The 21515-nt window shown below is 30.8% G+C and overlaps 2 protein-coding genes across 5 annotated transcripts; one reads left to right on the forward strand and one right to left on the reverse strand.

Annotated features, from left to right (window-relative positions):
* The first annotated feature begins 5 nt into the window (after window positions 1-5).
* LOC121117381 (uncharacterized) lies at window positions 6-8168 on the forward strand. Of its 3 annotated transcripts, none has more exons than XM_040711798.2 (12): window positions 6-288; window positions 3409-3464; window positions 3531-3714; window positions 4076-4559; window positions 4620-4835; window positions 4923-5436; window positions 5490-5670; window positions 5748-5961; window positions 6030-6270; window positions 6325-6571; window positions 6643-6930; window positions 7836-8168. In XM_040711798.2, the coding sequence occupies exons 1-12, from the start codon at window positions 250-252 to the stop codon at window positions 8055-8057; spliced, it is 2886 nt and encodes a 961-aa protein (XP_040567732.1). In that variant the 5' UTR covers window positions 6-249; the 3' UTR covers window positions 8058-8168. The 3 variants fall into 3 exon arrangements, 2 of the variants coding, with proteins under 2 accessions (XP_040567732.1, XP_071744250.1); XR_011779957.1 differs by having other exon boundaries at window positions 21-288; window positions 6624-6930; XM_071888149.1 differs by having other exon boundaries at window positions 140-288; window positions 3284-3464.
* Window positions 8169-15420: 7252 nt separating this feature from the next.
* On the reverse strand, window positions 15421-18362 carry LOC121117446 (putative glutaminase 2). 2 transcript variants are annotated; one of them, XM_071888207.1, is made up of 8 exons: window positions 18219-18362; window positions 17811-18052; window positions 17497-17575; window positions 17161-17430; window positions 16972-17099; window positions 15803-16898; window positions 15635-15749; window positions 15421-15566 (listed from the first exon to the last, which is right to left on the reverse strand). In XM_071888207.1, the coding sequence occupies exons 2-8, from the start codon at window positions 17849-17851 to the stop codon at window positions 15505-15507; spliced, it is 1791 nt and encodes a 596-aa protein (XP_071744308.1). In that variant the 5' UTR covers window positions 17852-18052; window positions 18219-18362; the 3' UTR covers window positions 15421-15504. The 2 variants fall into 2 exon arrangements, with proteins under 2 accessions (XP_071744308.1, XP_040567819.1); XM_040711885.2 differs by lacking the exon at window positions 18219-18362 and having other exon boundaries at window positions 17811-18188.
* Between the last annotated feature and the right edge of the window lie 3153 nt (window positions 18363-21515).

Here is a 21515-nt window from a genome sequence, read left to right on the forward strand (position 1 = left end):
TCTTCCTCCTATGCACTTTTAACGAATGAGAAAGGGTCCATCTTATTCAATTCTTTTTCATGCTAATTTTTTTGCTTCACAGAATGTAGTTTTAAAAGCTACTCAAAGAAAAAAATAACAATAGCCTTCCTTCCTAACTATAAGCACAGTGTTATTTCAACAAATACTAATACTCTTTGATGGAGATACAATCATGGATCCTTACACCTCATAATCACCCTCCTCACAAGTTACTTCTACTGAAAAATCATGGTGTCCTTCTCAAATCAATGTGTAGGAAAATGGAAGGTAAAATGAATATTTTATTCACAATTTATTTATTTATTTGTTTGGTTTCGACTAGTGACTAAAAAATAAAGCCACCTAATAATAAATGATAAAATATAATAAAACAATATGATAAAATCTACTTAAATAATATGGTAAAATGAAATGAGATACTATGAATAAAATAAGATGAATAATAAGGGGGAACTGTGATTTAGAATAGATTCATAGAATTATTTGATAGAATTTAATGATAAATGTAAAAAATGAAAAATAAAACAAAATTACACTTGAGATTCCTAGTGTGGAATTAAAGTAGATGTGGATTATTATTTAAAAGTCTCTTAAACCCGTAAAGTGAAGACGTTTTTCTCACCTTTTCGGGGAGACAGTTCGGTTAAAAAAGCTGTGTTAGAGGTAATTAGTTTTTTCTACATACTTTGGGTTGGATGTTACAATAAGACAGTCCATTAGTAATTTTAAACATCATAACCACATCCTAAAGTTTCTTCCTCTTTTTAAGCGACAACAGCTTGACTAGATGTAAACCAACCTCATAGAAAAACATCCCTGCATACCATCTTCATAAAGCGTTTCTGTGCATTTTCAAGAGCTTTGATTTCCTTTCTATTCATTTGATTGCACAACTGAGAAGCGTAGTTTAAAATAGACATAAAATATGCTTTATAAAGCTTCTTCATCAGCTTCATATTTCTCGTTTTCACAGTTATTATATTTTAAAAAATTGTAAGACGAAGGAAAAGTCACCATAGACTTTCTTTTCCAAAAAAAAAAAAAATCATTAAATTTGACATTTTTTCTTTACAAAGTCTAAATAAAATATGTTTTTTCAAAGAAAAAAAGTCATAGAAATTAAAGTTATCCCTAAATATTATGATCTCCTACGTTTATATTTATAAGTACAAGTTAGACTTATTATTCAAATCTTGAGACTAAACTCAAATTTTAATAGCAACACCTCTACTTGTACTTGGAATATAGTGACATTGTTCATTTCAACTCTGCTACTTAGAAGGATTCTTATGATTTATTATAAGTCCTAAGAAATAGAGGAAACCAAATCCTACATATATATTTCCACCAAATATAATACATACTTGGTTATAGTCAAAATTACATTTAATTTGTGCATTTCTTTGGAAGAATTTTATAAGACTTTATTATTACTAAGATAAATTTTTTATTAAATATCTATAGGACACTAAGTTATGTACTTACTATAATTTTTTTTTTAAATAGTTATTAAATACTTACTCTTACAATTTAAACCTGATTAAAGAGATGGCTTATAATTAATTTTAATAGATTTCATATTTGTAATGTACATTTATTTATAGATTTAAACACATTTAAAATTTGTAAAAGTCTTTAAAAAAATAAACTGTTAATGGTGTTAACTTACTCTTATTTCTCCCATATCTTGTTTTATTACATTATTTTAATTCCTCAAGGAAAGAGAGGATTTGTTTTAGCCCGACAAAATAATAATAACAAATTGTTGTCTTGTCATCATCATAGCAAACGAAATTAACTTTGTATTTGAATGGACATAACGTTTTTCGAGTATTAGATAATGTATCTTTACACTAAACTGTTTATGTGAATCACCTAATTGGGAGTTTTTACATAAAATACGAAGGTTTCTTTCCCTGGATTTGGGAGGGTTTTACACCTACAAAAATGCTCGAGAAAAAAGACACTTTCTAGGAAAATATTGCATTTGATTATTCAATAAATACTTAAACAACAGTTGTTAACATATCATTGGATTATTTCATGATATAAGAATTTATTTAAGAAATGCATTATTAAGATTTTAACGATTTGTGTTGTAGTGCAATTGATGTCATAAATTGCATCATAATTCAAGGTGACTCCATCTTTGGGGCTCAAAGTCAATATTTTTACTCCATAAAATAAATGATTTTCAAATATACCTAGATAAAACTTCCTCAAACGGGTTTCAAAGTAAAAAAAGAATATAGCCAGGAAGAAGAGTGAAATTTTAATTCATTCAAAGTAATAAGTACTGACTATCTCTATAAAATGCCTTAATGTGTAAAAAAATATATATACATCTATTAGGAACGCAAAGAGTAGGATAATTTGATGAAAATATCCTCACATTTGTATTTAATAGTTAGTTTTGTCTACACTATACGAATAAGATTGTATAACGATGTAACATATTTTAATATATTATAGGATCAGATATATCATAAAACTAGGTAAATTTTTGATAGAGAGTAAGGTCCAAGTCTTTTTAATTGTGGGTCCCATTTTTACATCCAATAGTACACTCTTCTCCTTAATATTAATGAAGAAGGGTCTTCATTGTTATGAAATTTGATTTTTTAGACCCCCAAAATAGCCGACCTCAGCAATGCTGACATCACGTAAAAACCTCTGTACTTAAGATATCTATGATAAGTTCATACATTGTGTATTAATAACGTAAAGTCGGTCTGAATGTACTCTCTGGGTATTTACATTATTATCAACTCTTACTTCCTTCAATCTAAAAGGATGTTCCATTAAGTAAATTAGGGCATTTCATTAAGTGAGCATGAGATACAATTTATTCTGAGTTGAGTGAAACATCTGCTGTTTTGCAAAATAAAAAAACTTGCTATTTTTGTGGAAAAAGTATTTCAAAAATGTCATTGATTAGACTTAAGAGCTATCTAGAGAGTAACAAATCATGTATATCTGTAGTTATCTCTTACAGTCATTTTTGATCTTATAAAAACAATCGAGTCATATCAATGAACTCTTGCTGGTGTTTCGCATATAGCATCGAGTGCGCGCTTCACATTAAAGAGAAAAAAATTACATGGTATAAAATAATTAATGTAATTTTAGGTGAGGTTTATCAACAAGCATGTGTTGCTAAAGCTCAGCCAGGTAGCGTTCTAGAGACTTAAATACTTCCTGGGTCATTACATCATATTAACTTTTTCCTTAAGTTATTATTACCATTCTTTCATTCTTGAAGAGAGAACTTCTAAGTAGTGAGTAACTACGTGCAATTGCGAACATGAAAAACGAAGAGAAACACTGAAAATGTTTTTGAAGTGAAGTTGCATACAAAATTGAATAAGAATAAGTTTAATGTTTCAGATTCTTGAACATCTACCTCTTCCAGAGATTTTTGAAGATCAAAGTATATTTAATAAGTAATATTACATCTTCATTTTTTTTGTGTCTCAAAGATGTTATAATTATTTTATTATTTCATTAAGTCGGGATTTTGAACTCACTCATGATCGTGACGTTATTTGGCCAAATGTTGCACATAAATTTCAAAGAGAAGAGCCTCCATTGTTCTACTGTAAGACATATGAAGTCTCTCGTGGAAGTCGAAAACAAGGAACAAAAACTTATCTCCGATTTGGTTCCTATCGTGGTTCAGTCATTGAATTTAAGGTAAATAAGTATATTATCAGACTCGGACTTAAGTCAATGGAACTTATGCTTTTGAAGTGGGACCTCACTTTTCGAAAAAAATTATTATGAAAAAAAATATAAAAGGTGTCATATTTTATTTTAAAATTCAAATTAAGTTTTAAAAAATTTGAGAAAGAAAAGAGTCGTGCATTTTTATCATTAGCCTAGGCAACGATCATTCTAAAAAATAATTTTGGCCCAGAGTTATCATCCTTATACGTAGATTGAGATTTTGTCCCTTTGAAAACTTTTTCGCATAGAGCCCTGCAATAATTAAGGCCAGCCCTCTATATTACGATGCTAATATGTGCTTTTAAATAACAATTTTTTTTAAACCTAGGTTGACGAAGACGAGCTTTTTGATCCAAGCAATGAGGAAATGCATATCTATCGTCTTTTTCATGATGAATGGGGTACTCTTCGCATTAAAAATCTTAATGTATCAGAAGAATTGGACAAACATGTCGAAAATGTTGTGTATGGTCAATTTGATATACTTTCAGCACTAGAGGAGTCCTTATTCCATGATCATATTTTGACATCTTCACATGGAAAAGAATTCAAGACTCACAAGCTCATCATTGATAACGTTCTTCCTTCCTCGTTTGATTCTACTCAATTCTCAGAAGATGTCTTAGGAATATTTTTGCATTATTGCTACGGAAAATGTATTCCAGGAAATACGTCTGAAACATTGCTCATTAAATGCAATGTTGAATTTGAAGCATACTCCATCTTGCAAAAAGATACATCCGCAATTAATGTCATCAATGATTTCAAAAACCATTGTTTAAACACCATAAATAAAACCAACCTTCAAAAAAGTAAGGGATATTTTATTTGAATTATGTTATAAACTATATGATACATACATACATGCATAGAAATCGTGATTTTGGTTCATAACATCCATACGTATTTAAATGTTATAATCACGGAGTTTGGTGGGAAGCCTGTGAGTTTGAATAAGGAGTCAAGGGCTACAAAATCACGCTCACATAGGAAGAGTTCAGAATCAAGTTTAAAAAAGGAAAACCTAATTGGTAATGACACTAAACTGAGTTACTCCATTAAAATTGCACTTCAAAACATTGCTTTAGGTATTTGAAAAATATCCTTCAAAACATATTGAAGGATTCTATTAATCAACTATTCATAATTATTTATCGACACATGTATTATTATAGGGATTTTAAAGTTTGTCCACTTGACTCACACACTCTCAAAGGCATTCTTCGATGATCAAATAAGCCTTCAGGACCAACATGATATTATTCGAGCCGTCCAGTCGTCATGTTTACCAATTTTTGTCAATCAGATTCATCGATTCATTTCTACTTTACTTCGTCATGCAGAGTCTCTCTCACTTGAAAATCGGCAGTCCCTTTCTGAAAGACTCATTCCACGAGTTGAAACCTTGTTTGAATCTGTATCAAAGATAGGGCTTGTAATTAATGAGATATTAGAAGTTTTAATAAAGCATGAAGTCTCAGAAACTAAGAAATTATGCAAACTCAGCTCTTCAAATGTCCGAAGTTTTAGTTTGAATACTAATAACAATAATGAAGAAGAAAATTCCATTCCTCCTCCTTCGCCAATCTTAAAGTCAATGACGACATTGCTTCATGTTGAGGATTGTAACAAGTTGAGGAAAGTATATTATCACATAAACAACTTTATTTCATTCCTTGTTCATGAGATGTAAGTAATCCAATACATTTATCATCAAATAATTAATGATTTCTACATTTAAGAGAGACCTTTTCCGAGATGGATATTTCAAGTAAAATTCGTAATTTGTCAAGAGTAATGGAACAGTATGTTGACGAACTACCTTTGCTCTTACTTCGTTTTGAAGAGTTTTCACACAAACTGCAGGAGCGTTTTGATTTTGCTAATTTTAAATTTTGTTTCCATGCAGTATCAACTTTGATAGTAAGTCTTAACTTCTTATTTGTATTATTATAGCATTGATCTCCCCTCTCAAATCCCTCTCACATTATTACACTTAGGAAAGTATCATTTCAAAATGCAAAAAAAATAAAGTCAAGTTAAAGCCATTATTCGAAAATATATGTATGTTAATACCATTGGACGAATTTCGATCAACTTTGGAAGATTTAGGACTCATGGATCCAGTTTCAAAATCTCCTTTGTTTAATTCAAGTCAACAAAACTATGATGATATCAAAAAGTCTTCATTTGCAGAGAATTTGAATTTGTTGGGTACATAATTTATATTGTAATTATTATCTTTAATATTTATCAAAATTTACTCTTAAATTCATATGTAGAGGATTTGATCACTCCTCCAAAAGCTGATAGAAATACTCTCGCCTCCATCATTGGTAAACTTTGGCCAACAAATGAAGGGGATATTGAGTTTGTAATTAAGCCCTCCATTTTTAGTCATGAAGATGAGTCGTCTCCTGAAAAGAGATCCGTTGTAATTAAAGTCCATGGCTTAATCATCGCTTCTCGCTGTGATTGGTTTAGACGAGCATTAACTTCGGGTATGAAAGAGGCTATTGAAAAGTAGGTTACTCCATGTTTATAAATACTTCATGTTATATTAAAATCATTTTATAGAAAAATCATTATATCCGATGTCTCTCCATGTGTTTTCCGACTTTTTTTAAAGTATATTTACTCTGGATCTCTCTCTGTTGAGGGTTTGCCCATTGATCAAATTTCGGAGTTACTTTTATTGTCAGATCGATACGAAATGGATTCTCTTAAGAATATATGTGAAAGTATATTGGCCCAAAAAACTAGTAATGAAAATGTTTTAGAACTCTTGTCGATATCGGATACATATAATGCTTCCAAATTAAAGGTATAATTATACATTAAGAATACTTAACTTTAATCTTCACATCTAATGTTAGTTCATTTTCTATCATATAGGCCAAATGCATTGAGTATGTACACTCTAATCCAGAAGTCATTGAGGCAAACATTTTTTCGCAATTGTCCACATCTCTTAAATCGGAGTTATATACTCTACTTTACTGGGGAACGAGGTTGGAGAACATAGAGGAAAAATGTAGTTTATTAATGAAGAACAAGTTCCATAAGCGATCAAGACGACGGCGTGCATTTGTAAAAATTTCCTCTGAGGAGGACCAATATTTCTCTTCATTTCATTTCAGATCAGTCAGAGCCTCTGAGAACAATTCATTAGCTTCTAAAGAAGTATATAAACTTTTTAACTTTACATTAATCAAAGAATACTTTATATATCCAACGCAAAATCTTGTTTTCCCTTTCGTTTTTTAATCAACTAAAGGCCATTTTTATATTGCTCTATTAGTAGAATAGTTATGAAATGAAAATGATAATTTCATTAAAACAATCGGGGAATGAATGTTTATTATTCTGAGGATATAAATAAATAGATAATGTAAAAAAATATTTTAACACGTTAAATCTATGTTTGATAAATGAGTTTTGGAATGCTTGCTTTGAGCAGTTTGACTATTTTTTTGCTCAAAAATTTCATGACTACAATTGCAGATACATAATCAATGACCATTAAACAGAAAAAAATATTATTTTACTAATGACCTTTGAGTGTAACAGACATCATCAAAAAAGGGCTTAAATATGTGTTGTTTTTTTAGTTTTTGAAAAATCATTATATTAAATTTGAGGAATGAAATTGAAAAAATCATTTATTATGTTTTAAACATCAGTAAAAATATTCAGTCAGTTACTTTGAATAAGAATAATTCTCAATTTATGACCAACAACTCAAAACCTGATTTAAAAATCGATAATTTTTTCTTATTAAAAAAAAACATAAATTTTTTCTTCTTAGAAATAGAGAGGGACTCTAATTTCAAAAAATCAATAAATCAGGACCACACATTAACCTAGTGGCTGTTATAGGATTAGTACATTCACCAGACAATTGTTATTATTTAATTATTTTTTTCATTTGAAAACTATTTTACTCTAAAATATAAGTCCTAGGTGGGCAAAAACTAGGAAGAAAAAAAAAGTGCGTATTTCATATATTCAGTATTCCTTCATTTGGGGAGGGCTTAAACACACCCCCTGTGTACACCCCTGTTAGAATAACCCTTGTCTTACTACAGGTAGAATGTGGAGACGAGAGTGATAAGGAGAGAGAGGATGATAATGACTCTCTTATGTCATCTCATCTTATCCATGATTCAAATCAATTGGAAATGTGCATAGGACAATTACAGGACGTATTGGGACCACTCGTTCCGCAAGAGGAGTTGGTTCGAGTTGCACTCATGGCCGATTATGACGTGAATAGAGCACTTAATTACTTTTTTTCGACAACAACATAGTAAAATTTTATAATTAATATGTATTTATCTCTTTTCATCTTAAGAATCAAACAGTTTATTCTATATTTGAAATACATATAACACGGTGCAAATAAATATCTACAAATTAAAGAATCTTAGCAAATTACGTTTAATATTTACGAAGGTTTGATACAAAAGTACTTACAAAGGTAATAATCGTAAGTAGTTCGAATCTAGTGTTGAGTTTTGGTTTGGAGATTAGCATTATAAATAATTCGATCTACTAAAATAGTCTGTATCAGGGGCGTCCGCAGGGAGTAGGCTGGATGGGATGTAGCCCCCTCCCCATTTAAAAAAATATATTCAAAAAAAGTAAAAAATTTCTATTTTTTTTCCAAAGAATTTAATATTTATTTCAATTAAAAAAATTATATTTTTTGAAATATTTTGAGAATAGCCATGAGTTCTTGAAAATCGTTTCAAAAAAAAAAATTTCAAAAAATTTCACATTTGAAATTTAATTTTTCAGATTTTTTTTTCCAAAAAATTTAAATTTTTGTAAAAACCTATAGATTTTTGAATTTTTTTATATAAATTTTAATTTTTGTATTTTTTCCCCAAAAAATTTAAATTTTTTTATATAAACTTTTATTTTTTGATTTTTTTCACCGAAAATCTAAATTTTGAATTTGGTAACAAGCACTTAAAATTAGGGAAATCGCAAGAAAATTTGGGCCCAGAAAGCAATATTAGATATAAACAGGGCCGTAGCTACTTTATACGCAGAATGTGTATTGCTCCAAGTTTTTACAGGTTCCCTGAAAACTAAGGTTGCTTAAAACAATGGTTCTCAATGTGGGTTCCGTGAAAGGAGACTAGGGTCTAGGCATGGTCAAGTTTGAGAAACTTTGGCTTAAGAAATATAATAATTATCATATTATTGGGAACTGGATCCATAATCTACCCCTAACCCTTCCCCCTTGTATTTACACTGTCTGCTGCCTAAAATCCCTTTTCCAGATGCATAAGAAGCCCTTCGCTATTTGGAACTCATATACAACTGTATCACCCTGGCGACGTAAAAAAATCATTGGGAAAAGCTGCAATTGCACCAAAAAAAAAACTCAAAAAATTGACTTATTGATTAAAGCTATTAATTTTTTTATAATAAGATATTTTATTTTATTAATAAATTATATATTCTATATAGGAACAAAAGCACAAGAACCGTAATCGACAAGCAATATATTGCAGTCTCGTTTCTGGTCTCGGTTCGACTTTGTCGATTCCGGTTCTAGTAATTCCAGAACCAAAACCGCTTGAGTAATTGAGATTCAGTGCTGAAATCAATTCTTGAGCAAACTTGGCATGCTGACATCATCCCTACGATAAAGGAATATTGCCGTCATCTATAGAGTAAAATGTTATTATTATAATTTGTTTTGGAATTATAATTGATATTGTTGAACACTATTGATGGATTTATTTGCACTTTGTGCCAAATAATACGAGTACATATACATATGTATATAAGACACATTAACAAAGCTCTTGTCCACCAATACCTTCATTCCATGCCTTTCTGATTGTTCCCTCACAGACCTTCATTATTTTAGTTAGACGGCACATTGAGATGGTTGGGTCAGACTTTATTTTAGTCTTCTATTTTGTCCAACACCTCCAACTCAACTCAGAAGTTGTTGATGGTATTATACACATATTTAAGACATATTATGGCAGACACTTAGAATATTGACAATACCATTTTTTGTCGTTCGGCTATGAATGAGGCCTGAAATTCTTCCTTTCTTTACTTCCTGCTCTGCCATCATTGTCAGTAAAAAATAATTAATTAAAAAAATGTAAAGAAGACAATTCCAGCTTTACAAAATATACAGTTTGATCTGTTTCAACTAAGTTGGAAAAAATTACATTGATAGTATTAAGTTAGAAAAATTTGATGAACCCATGAATAATTTATAAGTTACAAAATAAATTCCGAACTTTATAAGAGGTTTTGTAATCATTAATTTTGTGTGTGTGTGTGTGCTCAGTATTTTGTTATAATGCAATACTTTAATTTTGGTCTAACAAAACCTGGATCAGAAAGAGACAAAACAATTAAGAATATTGGATATTGACTAGTAGAACATTCGAGAAAAAAACATGAAAGACAAAATATAGAGTAATGAAGATATACCAGAAAATTGTATTTTGAAGGAGAAGTTAAAAAATGGCGTTTGTATAATAAAAAGACACACTCTTAAAAAAAAATGGAGTATCACAAGCACTCTAAAAAAGCTATAGAGGTTTAATAAATATAGATGAATAGGGGAGAACTGTGTTAATTTAAATAGCGGGTTACAACGAACACTTGTTTTATTCAAAAACCATCCGCATCAATCTTATCAATAATACCGTCAATCCTTCTGTGTTTAATGGTTTGGATGTAAGATGCATATACAATGATTGGGAGGGATAAATAGTTCAACCCTCTTCCATGTGTAAATTTTAATGAATTGATTGAACGCCTAAAATGTTTATTTCTGACCATTCATTGTTTAATACCCCTATAAACGGATACCTATACTACTTTTTTAAATAAAAAAATTGTGTATTTTGAATACTTTTTGTGTTAGAATATATAATTTAAATATCGGTGTTGCGGAACAATTTAGTACACAAGCTATTTTAGGGCTTCAAATGAATCTACAAAAAAAAATTAGAATACATATTAGAGTGACTTATATAAAATTTATCAAAGTCGGTTAATGATGGATTCAACATTTAAAAAATAGGTGATTCTGTATGGTTTAACAAGTAGACTGTACGATATTACCGGACGGGTTAGGTGACTTCAAACACTTATACAAATTTTTTTAAATTCATGTGGAAAGACAACCAATTATTGTAAAAAAAATTTTTTTGGTAACTAAATAGCTTTTCATTAATATGAGTCTTATTTTTTTAAAAATGTAGCTCATAAATGAATGTTCTATGATCTAAAAAGTAAACAATTCCAAGAACTCACCCAATTCTCCTCTAACTATGTAATGGTAAAATCTCATGAACTTATTTGGAAAAAAAATCTTATCATTCGTCTATTTAATAATATATCATTTCAGGTTAATATAAGATTTATTTTATTATGACTTACATAGTCTATTGTTCAATGCTCATATGAGAAATCAGTGACCATATATGTAAATTGATTATAAATCAGTAGTAAACATTCATTTCTTAACTTGTAGTTTAGTTAGCATGAAGTTTGACAAATTCTACTTCTATTTAATACTTATCTACTATTTATATAAGGAATTATATGAAAGTGTTGATGATTTTGGGGCTAAGCCCCCCCCCCTCCCCACTGATGAAAGCTAGCAGCACCCTTAGTGACTACATTCTAAATTTTTGTGCTTCAATAATTTATAATTTTTAAATGTACCAGTTCTGTGACGTGACAACTAAAAGCTGAAATAATAACATAAATGTTATAAAAAATTTTTGTTCCTCAGTTAAATAAAAAATATATCAAAAATTATAAGAGTCAATAACTAAAAATGCCATATCAAACTAGTCAACCTACAAAGAAAAATCCTAGTCATGAGGCTGCCCCCTTCTACAATTAGAATTTTCATCCTTGGTTATAATAGATCTGGTTAAAGGACAGTATATGTACAATTATACAGGGTTGATCTCATCTAGAGGTACACATATTATTATTTTCAATTTTTTAACAGTAAAATTTAAGCTAGAGGTTTTGTGAGGACATTTATTTTACAAAATCGACAGAAAATAGTATTTGTCACAACTTTAATACAATGTATAAGCCCTCAGCCATAATAATTGCCTCAATACGAGGCCAAATCCCTTACAGACCTTGACTATGTAGTCAGACTCGAGCTTGGTACACTCCTTCTTGATGGAAGCCTCTACAGACTAGATACTTATGTGACAAGTAGGGACACCTTCTTCTCCAGACGCACCTAGATAGAGTAGTCCAATAGGTTCACATCTGGAGAGGAGTGCAGCTACATGTTGAGTTACAAAAAGGAATTGGAATGTCATAGCATTGTATGACACGGAAATCCGTTTTAAAGTGAAAACAAAGTTGTTCTCCAACTCTTCTCTGGCCGAAGGTAGCACTTTCTTATCCGGAAGTCCGATGTAACCATCTGCATTGAGACTCCCCTTCTTTTCCAAGAAAATGGGAGGGCAGACTTTGCCTGTACTGGTTACTGGATTTTTTGTTCTGAAGACATGTCTGAGACATTGTCTGTATGTTCGGTTGTAGCATAGAGGCTGTTTTACTTATTCACAGTGGCATCAACGGTGAAAAAATTTTCATCGAAAAAAACAACAACTTTGCCCTGATTTTTGATGGCCTTGAGAAAATTTAGAATCTTCTTTTTTCTTTCCAACCGTCTCAGATTGCTCTGCTCAGAGATAACATGACTTGTTGTCCTCCTCCCAGATTTTGCACCAATATCATTCCGGACTGAAAATAATAAAATGTGTACCACTAGATAGCATCATCCCAGTACTTAAATATGAAAAGAATAAAGACAGTTTCTCACAATTAGCTGGAGATTAGGCTAGACAAAAATGATTTGACCATAAATCAGGTCTTAAGAAGTTTGATAAATATATGAAGCATCGATTTTTGCTATCAATGCAAATAAAGGTATGTACGTGCATTTGGTCAATCATTATTTTCAATAATATGCAACATTAGGGCAGTCGAAGATTTCATAATATTTATTGGTATGTTTGAACGTTAAATAAACATTTTTATGGATCATTTACTATAAAAAATATAGAATACCAATAAAGTGGAGGCACGACATTATCTCACTAACACAGAAATACAAGCTTAGGATTGGAACACAAAATTTACGGGCGTTCAGCAGAATGCTGATAAGAGCGCAATCTTTCTTAACGTTGAACGCAGAAAATGGAGTTTTAGCGTTCTGTTCCATTAATTATAGTAGCATTTACTCTTAAAATTGAAATCACTTGCACAATATGTGTATCCACTCAAAAAAAAAAAGGGAAAAAACGGGGATTTGTATTGACGTATGGACAAAACTTTATTTTTCTAATACAAAGATTCGAAAAAAATTTTAAAAAATATATCTGACAGCGGGTCGGATAGGATTATAAATTTTGTTGTACGGATTGGTCGGGTTGTCAAAAATACTAATCTCAGCCACGTTGTTACTTTTATTGTATATCACAACCTTTTATCAACAAAAAAAAAACAGAAAAAAGGCCCAAAAGCAGTTTGTAGATAGCCAACTGTTCCCAACTATTAAATTATTGTCCAATGATTGTTGAGTTTTGTTCACAGTTTAAACGGAGCTCATTATAATTCAACCAATCAATGTTCAAGACACTTACGAGGAGAAAAAAGTAAAAACATCAACAGCTGATAACAAAAGACATTGTATATTTTTGTAAATAGGAATAACAACGTGATGCATCACTAATATATATGTTTAAACGAATTACTATACACATAACTATTATCGGATGTAATTAAATTTGACAGGTATAGAGTATAATTTGAATAATTGAATAATTAAAATGTTGAGTCGTGCATAAATAGTTTTAAGAGATTGAAATTGAACTTTTTTTTAAATTTTAAAAATCAGAATTTGTGTAGTTAAAATATTATCTGACTTCATATCATTGAAGTATATCTGGTTGGTTGTATTGTTATTTTAGAGAAGTAGTTGAGTACTAAACTGGAACCAAATCTATTGAAGTGGTGTTAAAATTTTATAGACTGGAGTTTGACTAGGACCAAATGCGTATATATTGTAACATATCAAATTATCTTATGTTAAAATATTTATCATTAGTCAACCTTACTACTAGAAGCATCATTCCTCTTTCCTAACACCCAAGGTTAAAAGAAATACAAGGTTAGAAGATAAGGCGTGTACGACTGATGTTTGACTTCTACCACGCTGTTTAATAGTGACATCATAGAATATCATTGGTTGCGTGTTTTGTCAAAATCTGTCAGTCTTGCCCAGCAGTGTTGTGATACATCAAATTCGAGCATACCCAATTACATGATGGTCTAACAATGTATGTCTATTAATCTTCCCGAACACTCTATTTCAAACAAATGAATCTAAACTAATATCACTTGATAAAATTCTAGAAACGAGAATGTTTTGGGATTGTCACAAATTCGTTCCAAACTATGACTGCTCCTAATATAAAAACTTATTATCAGCCGTATAATTTTATTTCACTAAGCTTTTACAAGAGATTGTAGCTAATCGACCAATTCAATCATATATAGCTTGTAACCCCAATTTATTTTCTCAACTTTATTAATTGATCCCTAAACGGAACGCCGAATTTAACGTTAAAAATATCTGAGTGCTAAATACTAACAAAATAAATAGAACATAACGCTTACAACCTACAAAAATGTACAATTTACATTGTATTTTGTCCGCATATTAAGTACCGACATTATAGCCTTGAATTACATTGAGAGTTTCTATGGATAGATATAGATGGATTATATCCTTAAAGGTCCATAGTGCGTTCTACTACAATAGTAAAAATCCCCACCTCATTGCAACAAAATACCATTCAGATTAGTTCAATTTGTTTTAATCATGATTAATGACAGAGGAAAAACAAGTATTTTTTCAAAAATAGATCATTGTAACACTTAGGTACACGACATATTATAGAAGTAGTTATTTCCATCATACCTTCAAAATACGTTGGTCTCAGGAAAATTCTAATTATATAATGAAAAAATTGGTTTTTTTAACCCCTGATTAAGTTCAGAGATTCTATGAGAATCTATTTTTTGTACAAAAACTAGTTTCACAAAAAAAGTTTGATCTAACCGACAATCAGGGCTGTTGCTAGGTATGAGTTCAGTCATTTAAACCTCTCTCATTTTTCTGCGATTTTTAATTTAATTTGGATTCTTAATCCAAAAAATGAGTATGTTATTCATTTCAATTAAACTTACATATATACATTCTAAAAACATCGTAGTGTCCTAATTTATCCTCATATTTAAAATAGATGTTGACTTTTTTGATTGGAAAATTCTGATTTTGCAACATAAAAATATACTAATATAATAAACCTCTTGCATGACTTTAAGTTAATTATTCCATTAAAATAGGGGTTCCCAAACATTCTTAGGCTATTTAAACCTTGATGATCTGTCTATAGTTATTTACCCTTTAACAAATGCTATATATATATTTTTTAAACTAAGTAATAATTTGAGCAACTCTCATAAAAATTACCTCTCCGACATGATTTATAAAATCATGTGAATTACCCCCTCCCACCCCATCTATCCTCATAATCCTGAAGACAACTGCAGGATTTAGAGATTCAAAGATAAGAAATATTTTTATGAATATGTAGATGTTTATTTCCCAGAATTAATTAATTTGTTTTATAATGTTATAAATAAAATTATAGAGGAAGTAGATCATTCTTCACTATTCAAAGGATGGTTATTTTTATTTTCCGCCATTGCAAGCTTTACGATTTCTATTTTGAGAATGAAAGGATATAAATATATATAAAATGAACCATAATATATGTGTATGTATAATTACCATTCATTTCGGAATTATTTCTGTTTCTCCGACTACCTCGAAAACGGATCTGAATAAAACGAGCAGCGGCCTCTTCTACTATATCATTAGTCGAAAGTAATGTTGCAGATTTCTCCTGAATGGAAAAAAAAGAAAATAATGTGTAAAGTTAGGGGAAATATATCTTACAGTCTCAGATGCTTTGCACATAGCTATCCGAAGGACCTTTGTGATTTTGGAAAAATCAGCGTTCATAGATTCCTCAATAGGCGTCAATCCCCATCGGTCTTTACAGTTCAAGTTAACTTTACAAATCTCCGTGAGGAATTTAACAACTTTTACATGACCATAGGCAGCAGCAATATGTAGTGGAGTTCGACTGTCGTAGTCACAAACATTCATATCCACACCCTGATAATAAGAGCTTTTAAGTGTGTTCAGATCTCCGATTTCAGCTGCTTTTAGGAGTGAGGCAAGTAGGCGATTGGCTTGTTCGTTTTTGTGGAGTCTTGGATTGATTTTGTTACAAAGTCTAGAGTCCAAAGATTTGTTGAAATTAAACATTTTAACAAGTTTTTCGCAAAACTGCACGCCTCTGACAGTATTTCCATTATCATCCAGGGAGGGTGACCAAAGAGTTATTCCCATTAGCTCAGGAACCACAAGAATGAGAGATCCACCCACCCCAGACTTGCCTGGTAATCCAACTTTGAAAAAAAATTCTCCAGAATAATTGTAGAGACCACATGAGAGCATGAGGGAAAGGACATCTTTAACAGCTACAGGTGGAAGAATGGTTTCATTCGTCGTTGGACAAACTCCTCCATTAGCCAAAGTAGCTGCTAAAACGCTATTGCTATCGCTATTCATTTTGAGAGAGCATGTTTGGAAATAAAAGTCCAAAATATCCTGAATACTATTATCTCCAGATGGGAAACAATTATTTACTCGCATGAAATAAGCCAAAGCATTATTTCGATCTGCAGTGTCTCGTTCGGATATAAATATAGAATTATTGAAGCCAACAAACTCATCGCCAGCCATTTTCTTAAAAAAATTATAGACATAATTAAATTTGTCGGAGATATTCAATTCAGGCTTGACCAAATTGAGTAAGATTGCAGCCGACATTATAGCCCCAGAGTTAATCATTGGGTTATGGGGCTTTCCATAGCCATCTAACACAATTTCATTGAACATTCGACCTGAGGGCTCATGACCTTGATACTTATGAACCAATTTTTCACCCAATTCAGCCAAGCATAGAGCATACGTAATGGGCTTACTAAAAAAAGAGAAAAGCCAAATAAATTTAGTATCGAAGATACTATATTTGTAAGCACTAAGTTTTTTCTAACCTTGTCGATTGTATGGTGAATTCATCTTTGCAATCTCCAAGGGATAATCTCTGTCCATCCACAGTACAAATTGAGAGACCCCATTTTTTCGGACTTACTCGTCCCAATTGAGGTATATAGGATGCAGGCTTTTTGAGTAAAAAAAATTAGTTAGCTAATGTGAAGTATAAAAAGTAGAGAGTACCTCACCTTTCCACCCTCATTTTGTTTAATTTCTTCAAATAATTCCGTAATTTTTTCAGTAAAATATTCAAAATCCGGGATGGCCAGATTATCAATGAATATTCTTTCTAAGAATACATGGTTGGATTTTTCATAAACAGACATAAACTCATTTAAATCTAAATACAAATTCTCTATATTCTGTTCTTTCTTTTGAATACAGACACTTTGTAAGGCATGAATCAAACTTGCACATCGAGGATCGGTATATGGTCGAATCCCAGTTCGAGAAATAGTCTATCCATTGTTTAAACATCAGTTATATTATCCAAAAGTATACTTTACACAGAATATCATATTTACCTCCAAAAAGGTATTAATAGAGCATTTTTGATCTCCATGCTCACGAGAAATATGAAAAATTTTCCATCCCAAATTAGATCTTTAAAAAAACAAATTTTTTGTTTAATATAATTTAGCAATGTGTTTTAAAAAAAAAAGAAGAAAAAAAAGTTTCAATATCAACTTACTGCCCCCTCGACATTTTTCAATAAACTCAATCACTTTTATCCATACTTTTTTTTTTCACAAAAAAGTATGGATAAAATCAGCAACACTACGCCACATATTCAATATATGTACAATATTGTACAATGGACATAAATAAGATAACTCACCTGCGTTTGTGAATGGCTTGTGCAGCCTCTTTCAATTTCATTATTTTCTGTTATTTGTCCAGCGAATAAGATATTAAGCAATGAGCACCTGAGACGATAATTATTGTCAAAATATTCTAGTATAGATAAGCCAACTTTGAGTACTCAATAATTATGGAGTATAAATGAGAGGTACTAATCACTTTCGAAGTATAAATGAAACTAAGAGATGGAACTTGTTTGACATGTTTTCAAAGGTCCTTCTATATAAAAAATAAATATAGAATTGGATTACTATCCTTAAAATAGAGTTCATTACAGAGACGCTATGGTGAACAACATATATTAAGTGTACTCCAAAAAATGGTGTGTACATGGATTTGTGTGAACAAATGAAACATAAAAAAATAAAGACATTTGTCATTCTACCTATGGCTGTAATCAAGCTGCCCAATAATTTTATCAGGAGGAGTAATTATCCATAGTCACTCAAGTCAGGCCCTAAATAAATAAAAAAATATCAGACACCCAATCACAAAACCCTAGTAATAGCATTGCTATCTAAGCATCACTGGATTGTAAAAAAGATGAAACATCTTAAATCTGAATGATGCGGTATTTTGTATGAGTGTGTGTAGATGCCAATTTGTTAGAGTTTGATTTTGGTACTTGCTGGATGTGTAAACTTTGTTTTATAGTTAATAGTGTTTCACGAAAAATTAACTTTATATATTCTCTTATTGTACATTGAACGTTTATCTGATAAATTAAAAAATCAAATATATTCTACTTCAGAACCTGAAAGAAAAAAATTGGAGAAGGAGCATTTGTTTAGTAAGTACAAGGGCGTCTGCAGGAAGGGGCGCACAGGGTGGGATGTAGCCCCCCCCCCCAATGAAGGATTTTTTTTTGTATTAGAAAAAGAAACAAATTTCGTTTTGGAATTTTAAAAAATTATGGGAAAAGAAGGTAAAATTTTTTGGGGGATTTATTTTCAAAAAACCAAAACCTTCACCCCAAAAAAATATATATGTTTATTTATTTATATCTGATCTTGTGAACGTCCCTGAAGCAGCACGTATTATTTAATCTAACCACGTGCTGTCTCCTTAATCAATACTCTCACTCCAATTATTTTTTTCATGTTCTGAAGTAGAATTGTCCTTGGTTGAATCGGATTACCCATAAAAACATATATACTTCTAGTACTAAATAGTGAATAGTTGAAAAAAAATGACATATTTTGAAAGTTACCAACTATTTTCAGAGCATTTTTTCATTTTTCTAATGACTTTAAATGGAATGGCTGGTTTTTTATCTGAACAAATCAAACAAAATAAATGTTAGACCGTTATTTGTCATTGTTGAAAGAAAAACAAAAAGGAAAAAATGCTATAAACATGTTTTTCAATCCAATCAAGTTTTATAATAGCGATATGGACGGACCAGTTTGAATAATAATCAGGGATCTCATCATACTTATATAACATATTTCAAAAAGTGATATAGTATTTTTTATGTATCTACTATACACTATATCCATATATGTACAGTGTATAAAGCTATAAAAAATACTTTAAACCATTCCTTTTGTTGCTGTTTGTTATTTATTTAATTCTTCATATGTTATATACAAACCCCGAAGCTTACAACCAAGCCTATATCCAGTCCAAAAACTGAGGGAGAAACCATAAGGGGAACCAAGGAAAGGAATGTAAACTAGTTTGAATATAGTAAACCAACGGCAACTATATGACCATTAGCTGTTTATTTTGTTTGGACCTCCAAAATCTCAAAATCTTTGGTTATATAAGCTTTTCTGTGTTTATGAAGGCGAATTCTCGTTGGCAACAAGTTATTAAACAGAATAGGGCAAACTTGACTTAAATCGAATCATTACAACACTTCTTATAAGGCATTGAAATAAAGTGAGAAATACGAAATTACTTATTGCCGAGCATAATATTAAGTTTGGTTATAATGGTGATGGTACCAGTAGATCTTGATATTTTCAAAGGTAATAGACTCTGTAAATAGTTTGAGAACCACTGATATAGATAGTAAGTGGCATTTAAAACAACAACTCATTCTTGCCTCAAAAAAATTAACAAAAAAGGAATCAATTAATATTTGACAGGGCCTTGCCCAACCCGGTTCCCTTCACTTAATTTCCTTAATTTTTTTTTTGATTGATTAGAGACGAAGAGAAAGTAGGAAAATTAGAGAAAAATATCTTATTATTTTCATAGTAATAGTTATTTTTATCTACAATATAGAAATATATAATTTAATAACATATTTTTGATACTTTTATATATGATGGAGCTATAACATGGAACATGTTTAACATTGCGCAATGTGAACAATACTGAACATTGTTGAAAAACGATGGATCTATTTTTTTATATTGTTTTTCCTCTCGATACATTCTAATGACATAATCATTATCAATATTTTTCTTCAAAGGTCCACCTTATAGAACTGCAATATTCAAAATATTAATCAGTCGTATGTATTTTTTTGTTTTGTTTTTCATTACATGTAAAAACAAGATGATTGTTAGTATACAAAACGCGTCGTTACTAACGTTGTATGTCGTAACTTTCAAACAAAAATAAATTTAAAAAAGGCCCAAAATCAGTTAGTGGTTTTTTTGTGTTTGTGATGTAACATCGTCAAGTATTTTCTACGCAAAATATTTAAACTCTTTATTTTATACTTGAAATTAATGGAGGGGGGACTTTACCTCATATCAGGATATTTGAATTCCGCATCTTTACGTAACTTGAATCAACTGATGAATGAATTGACTTAAACTTCCTAAAGAAGTCTAATAAGAACTACGAGGGTGGTTTGAAAAGTTTCCGACCTAACAAAGATACAGGACTTTTTTCTGAATTAATTATTTTATTTTTCAACATAGTCTTCTTGTAACTCAACAAAGATATACTCCGATCTCTGGAGCCCGTCCACAGAATACTCGGCGTTTTTTCTCTGCAAATAATTATTTACGATACATTTTTTATTTTTGGCTCAACGACTCCGAGTTGGATTCATTTAGACGCGTCAAACTTAAACAAAACATGTCATTATATCCTTGCCATTGTTTGAATCTATTTCAACGTTAGGGTTTAAAAAAAATATATTTAAAGAAAACTCGCTACTGGATTTTGTCCATCTTCAGAAAAACACTCACATCAACTCACTATAAGGACTCTTACATAACAACAGTGCGTCCAAAATAGCTGAAACTTTGGTGAGTAGCTGTCAAAATATGGTATAAAGATGTGAACAGCTTTTATTAACGAGTGCTGTCATCTTCACGTTGAGGTCGGAAACTTGTCCGACCACCATTATACAAATTAGCAGCCATTGTTCTCAATGGAAGAACTGGCAAGAGTACGAAGTGGGTGAGGAGGGGGGGAGGTAACAGCATATTTGTTTGCTAAAACCTGCATATATTATTGAAATTAGAGCCATAAAAAACAAAATGGTCATTAGAATTTAAAACTGTCAACTGCCATAGATTTACCGTATACAGCTTTTTTTAAATTCCGTTTTTAGAGTATAATTTGGATACAAAGTCATATTTGGAAGTGAAATAACTATATTGATTACATAAAAGTTAACTATCTGTATATATATAATAGAGTTTGTATGTCCTTTATTAGTGCCCACAACATTGGACCTAGGAGAACAAAATTTTGTATGGGTGCCTCTATTGAA

The sequence above is a fragment of the Lepeophtheirus salmonis genome, chromosome 1 (genome assembly GCF_016086655.4).
Source record: "Lepeophtheirus salmonis chromosome 1, UVic_Lsal_1.4, whole genome shotgun sequence".
NCBI lineage: Eukaryota > Metazoa > Arthropoda > Copepoda > Siphonostomatoida > Caligidae > Lepeophtheirus > Lepeophtheirus salmonis.

What these genes read in the sequence shown, in the direction of transcription:
- LOC121117381 (XM_040711798.2), top strand. Translation starts at nt 250, where the DNA reads ATGGTGTCCTTCTCAAATCAATGTGTAGGAAAATGGAAG. An exon ending in AATGTGTAGGAAAATGGAAG is followed by an intron (nt 289 to 3,408) that starts GTAAAATGAATA and finishes TTAATGTTTCAG; the next exon opens with ATTCTTGAACATCTACCTCT. An exon ending in ATTCATTAGCTTCTAAAGAA is followed by an intron (nt 6,931 to 7,835) that starts GTATATAAACTT and finishes GTCTTACTACAG; the next exon opens with GTAGAATGTGGAGACGAGAG.
- LOC121117446 (XM_071888207.1), bottom strand. Translation starts at nt 17,851, where the DNA reads ATGAAATTGAAAGAGGCTGCACAAGCCATTCACAAACGCAG. An exon ending in AACAAAATGAGGGTGGAAAG is followed by an intron (nt 17,100 to 17,160) that starts GTGAGGTACTCT and finishes TTACTCAAAAAG; the next exon opens with CCTGCATCCTATATACCTCA. An exon ending in TTCACCATACAATCGACAAG is followed by an intron (nt 16,899 to 16,971) that starts GTTAGAAAAAAC and finishes CTCTTTTTTTAG; the next exon opens with TAAGCCCATTACGTATGCTC.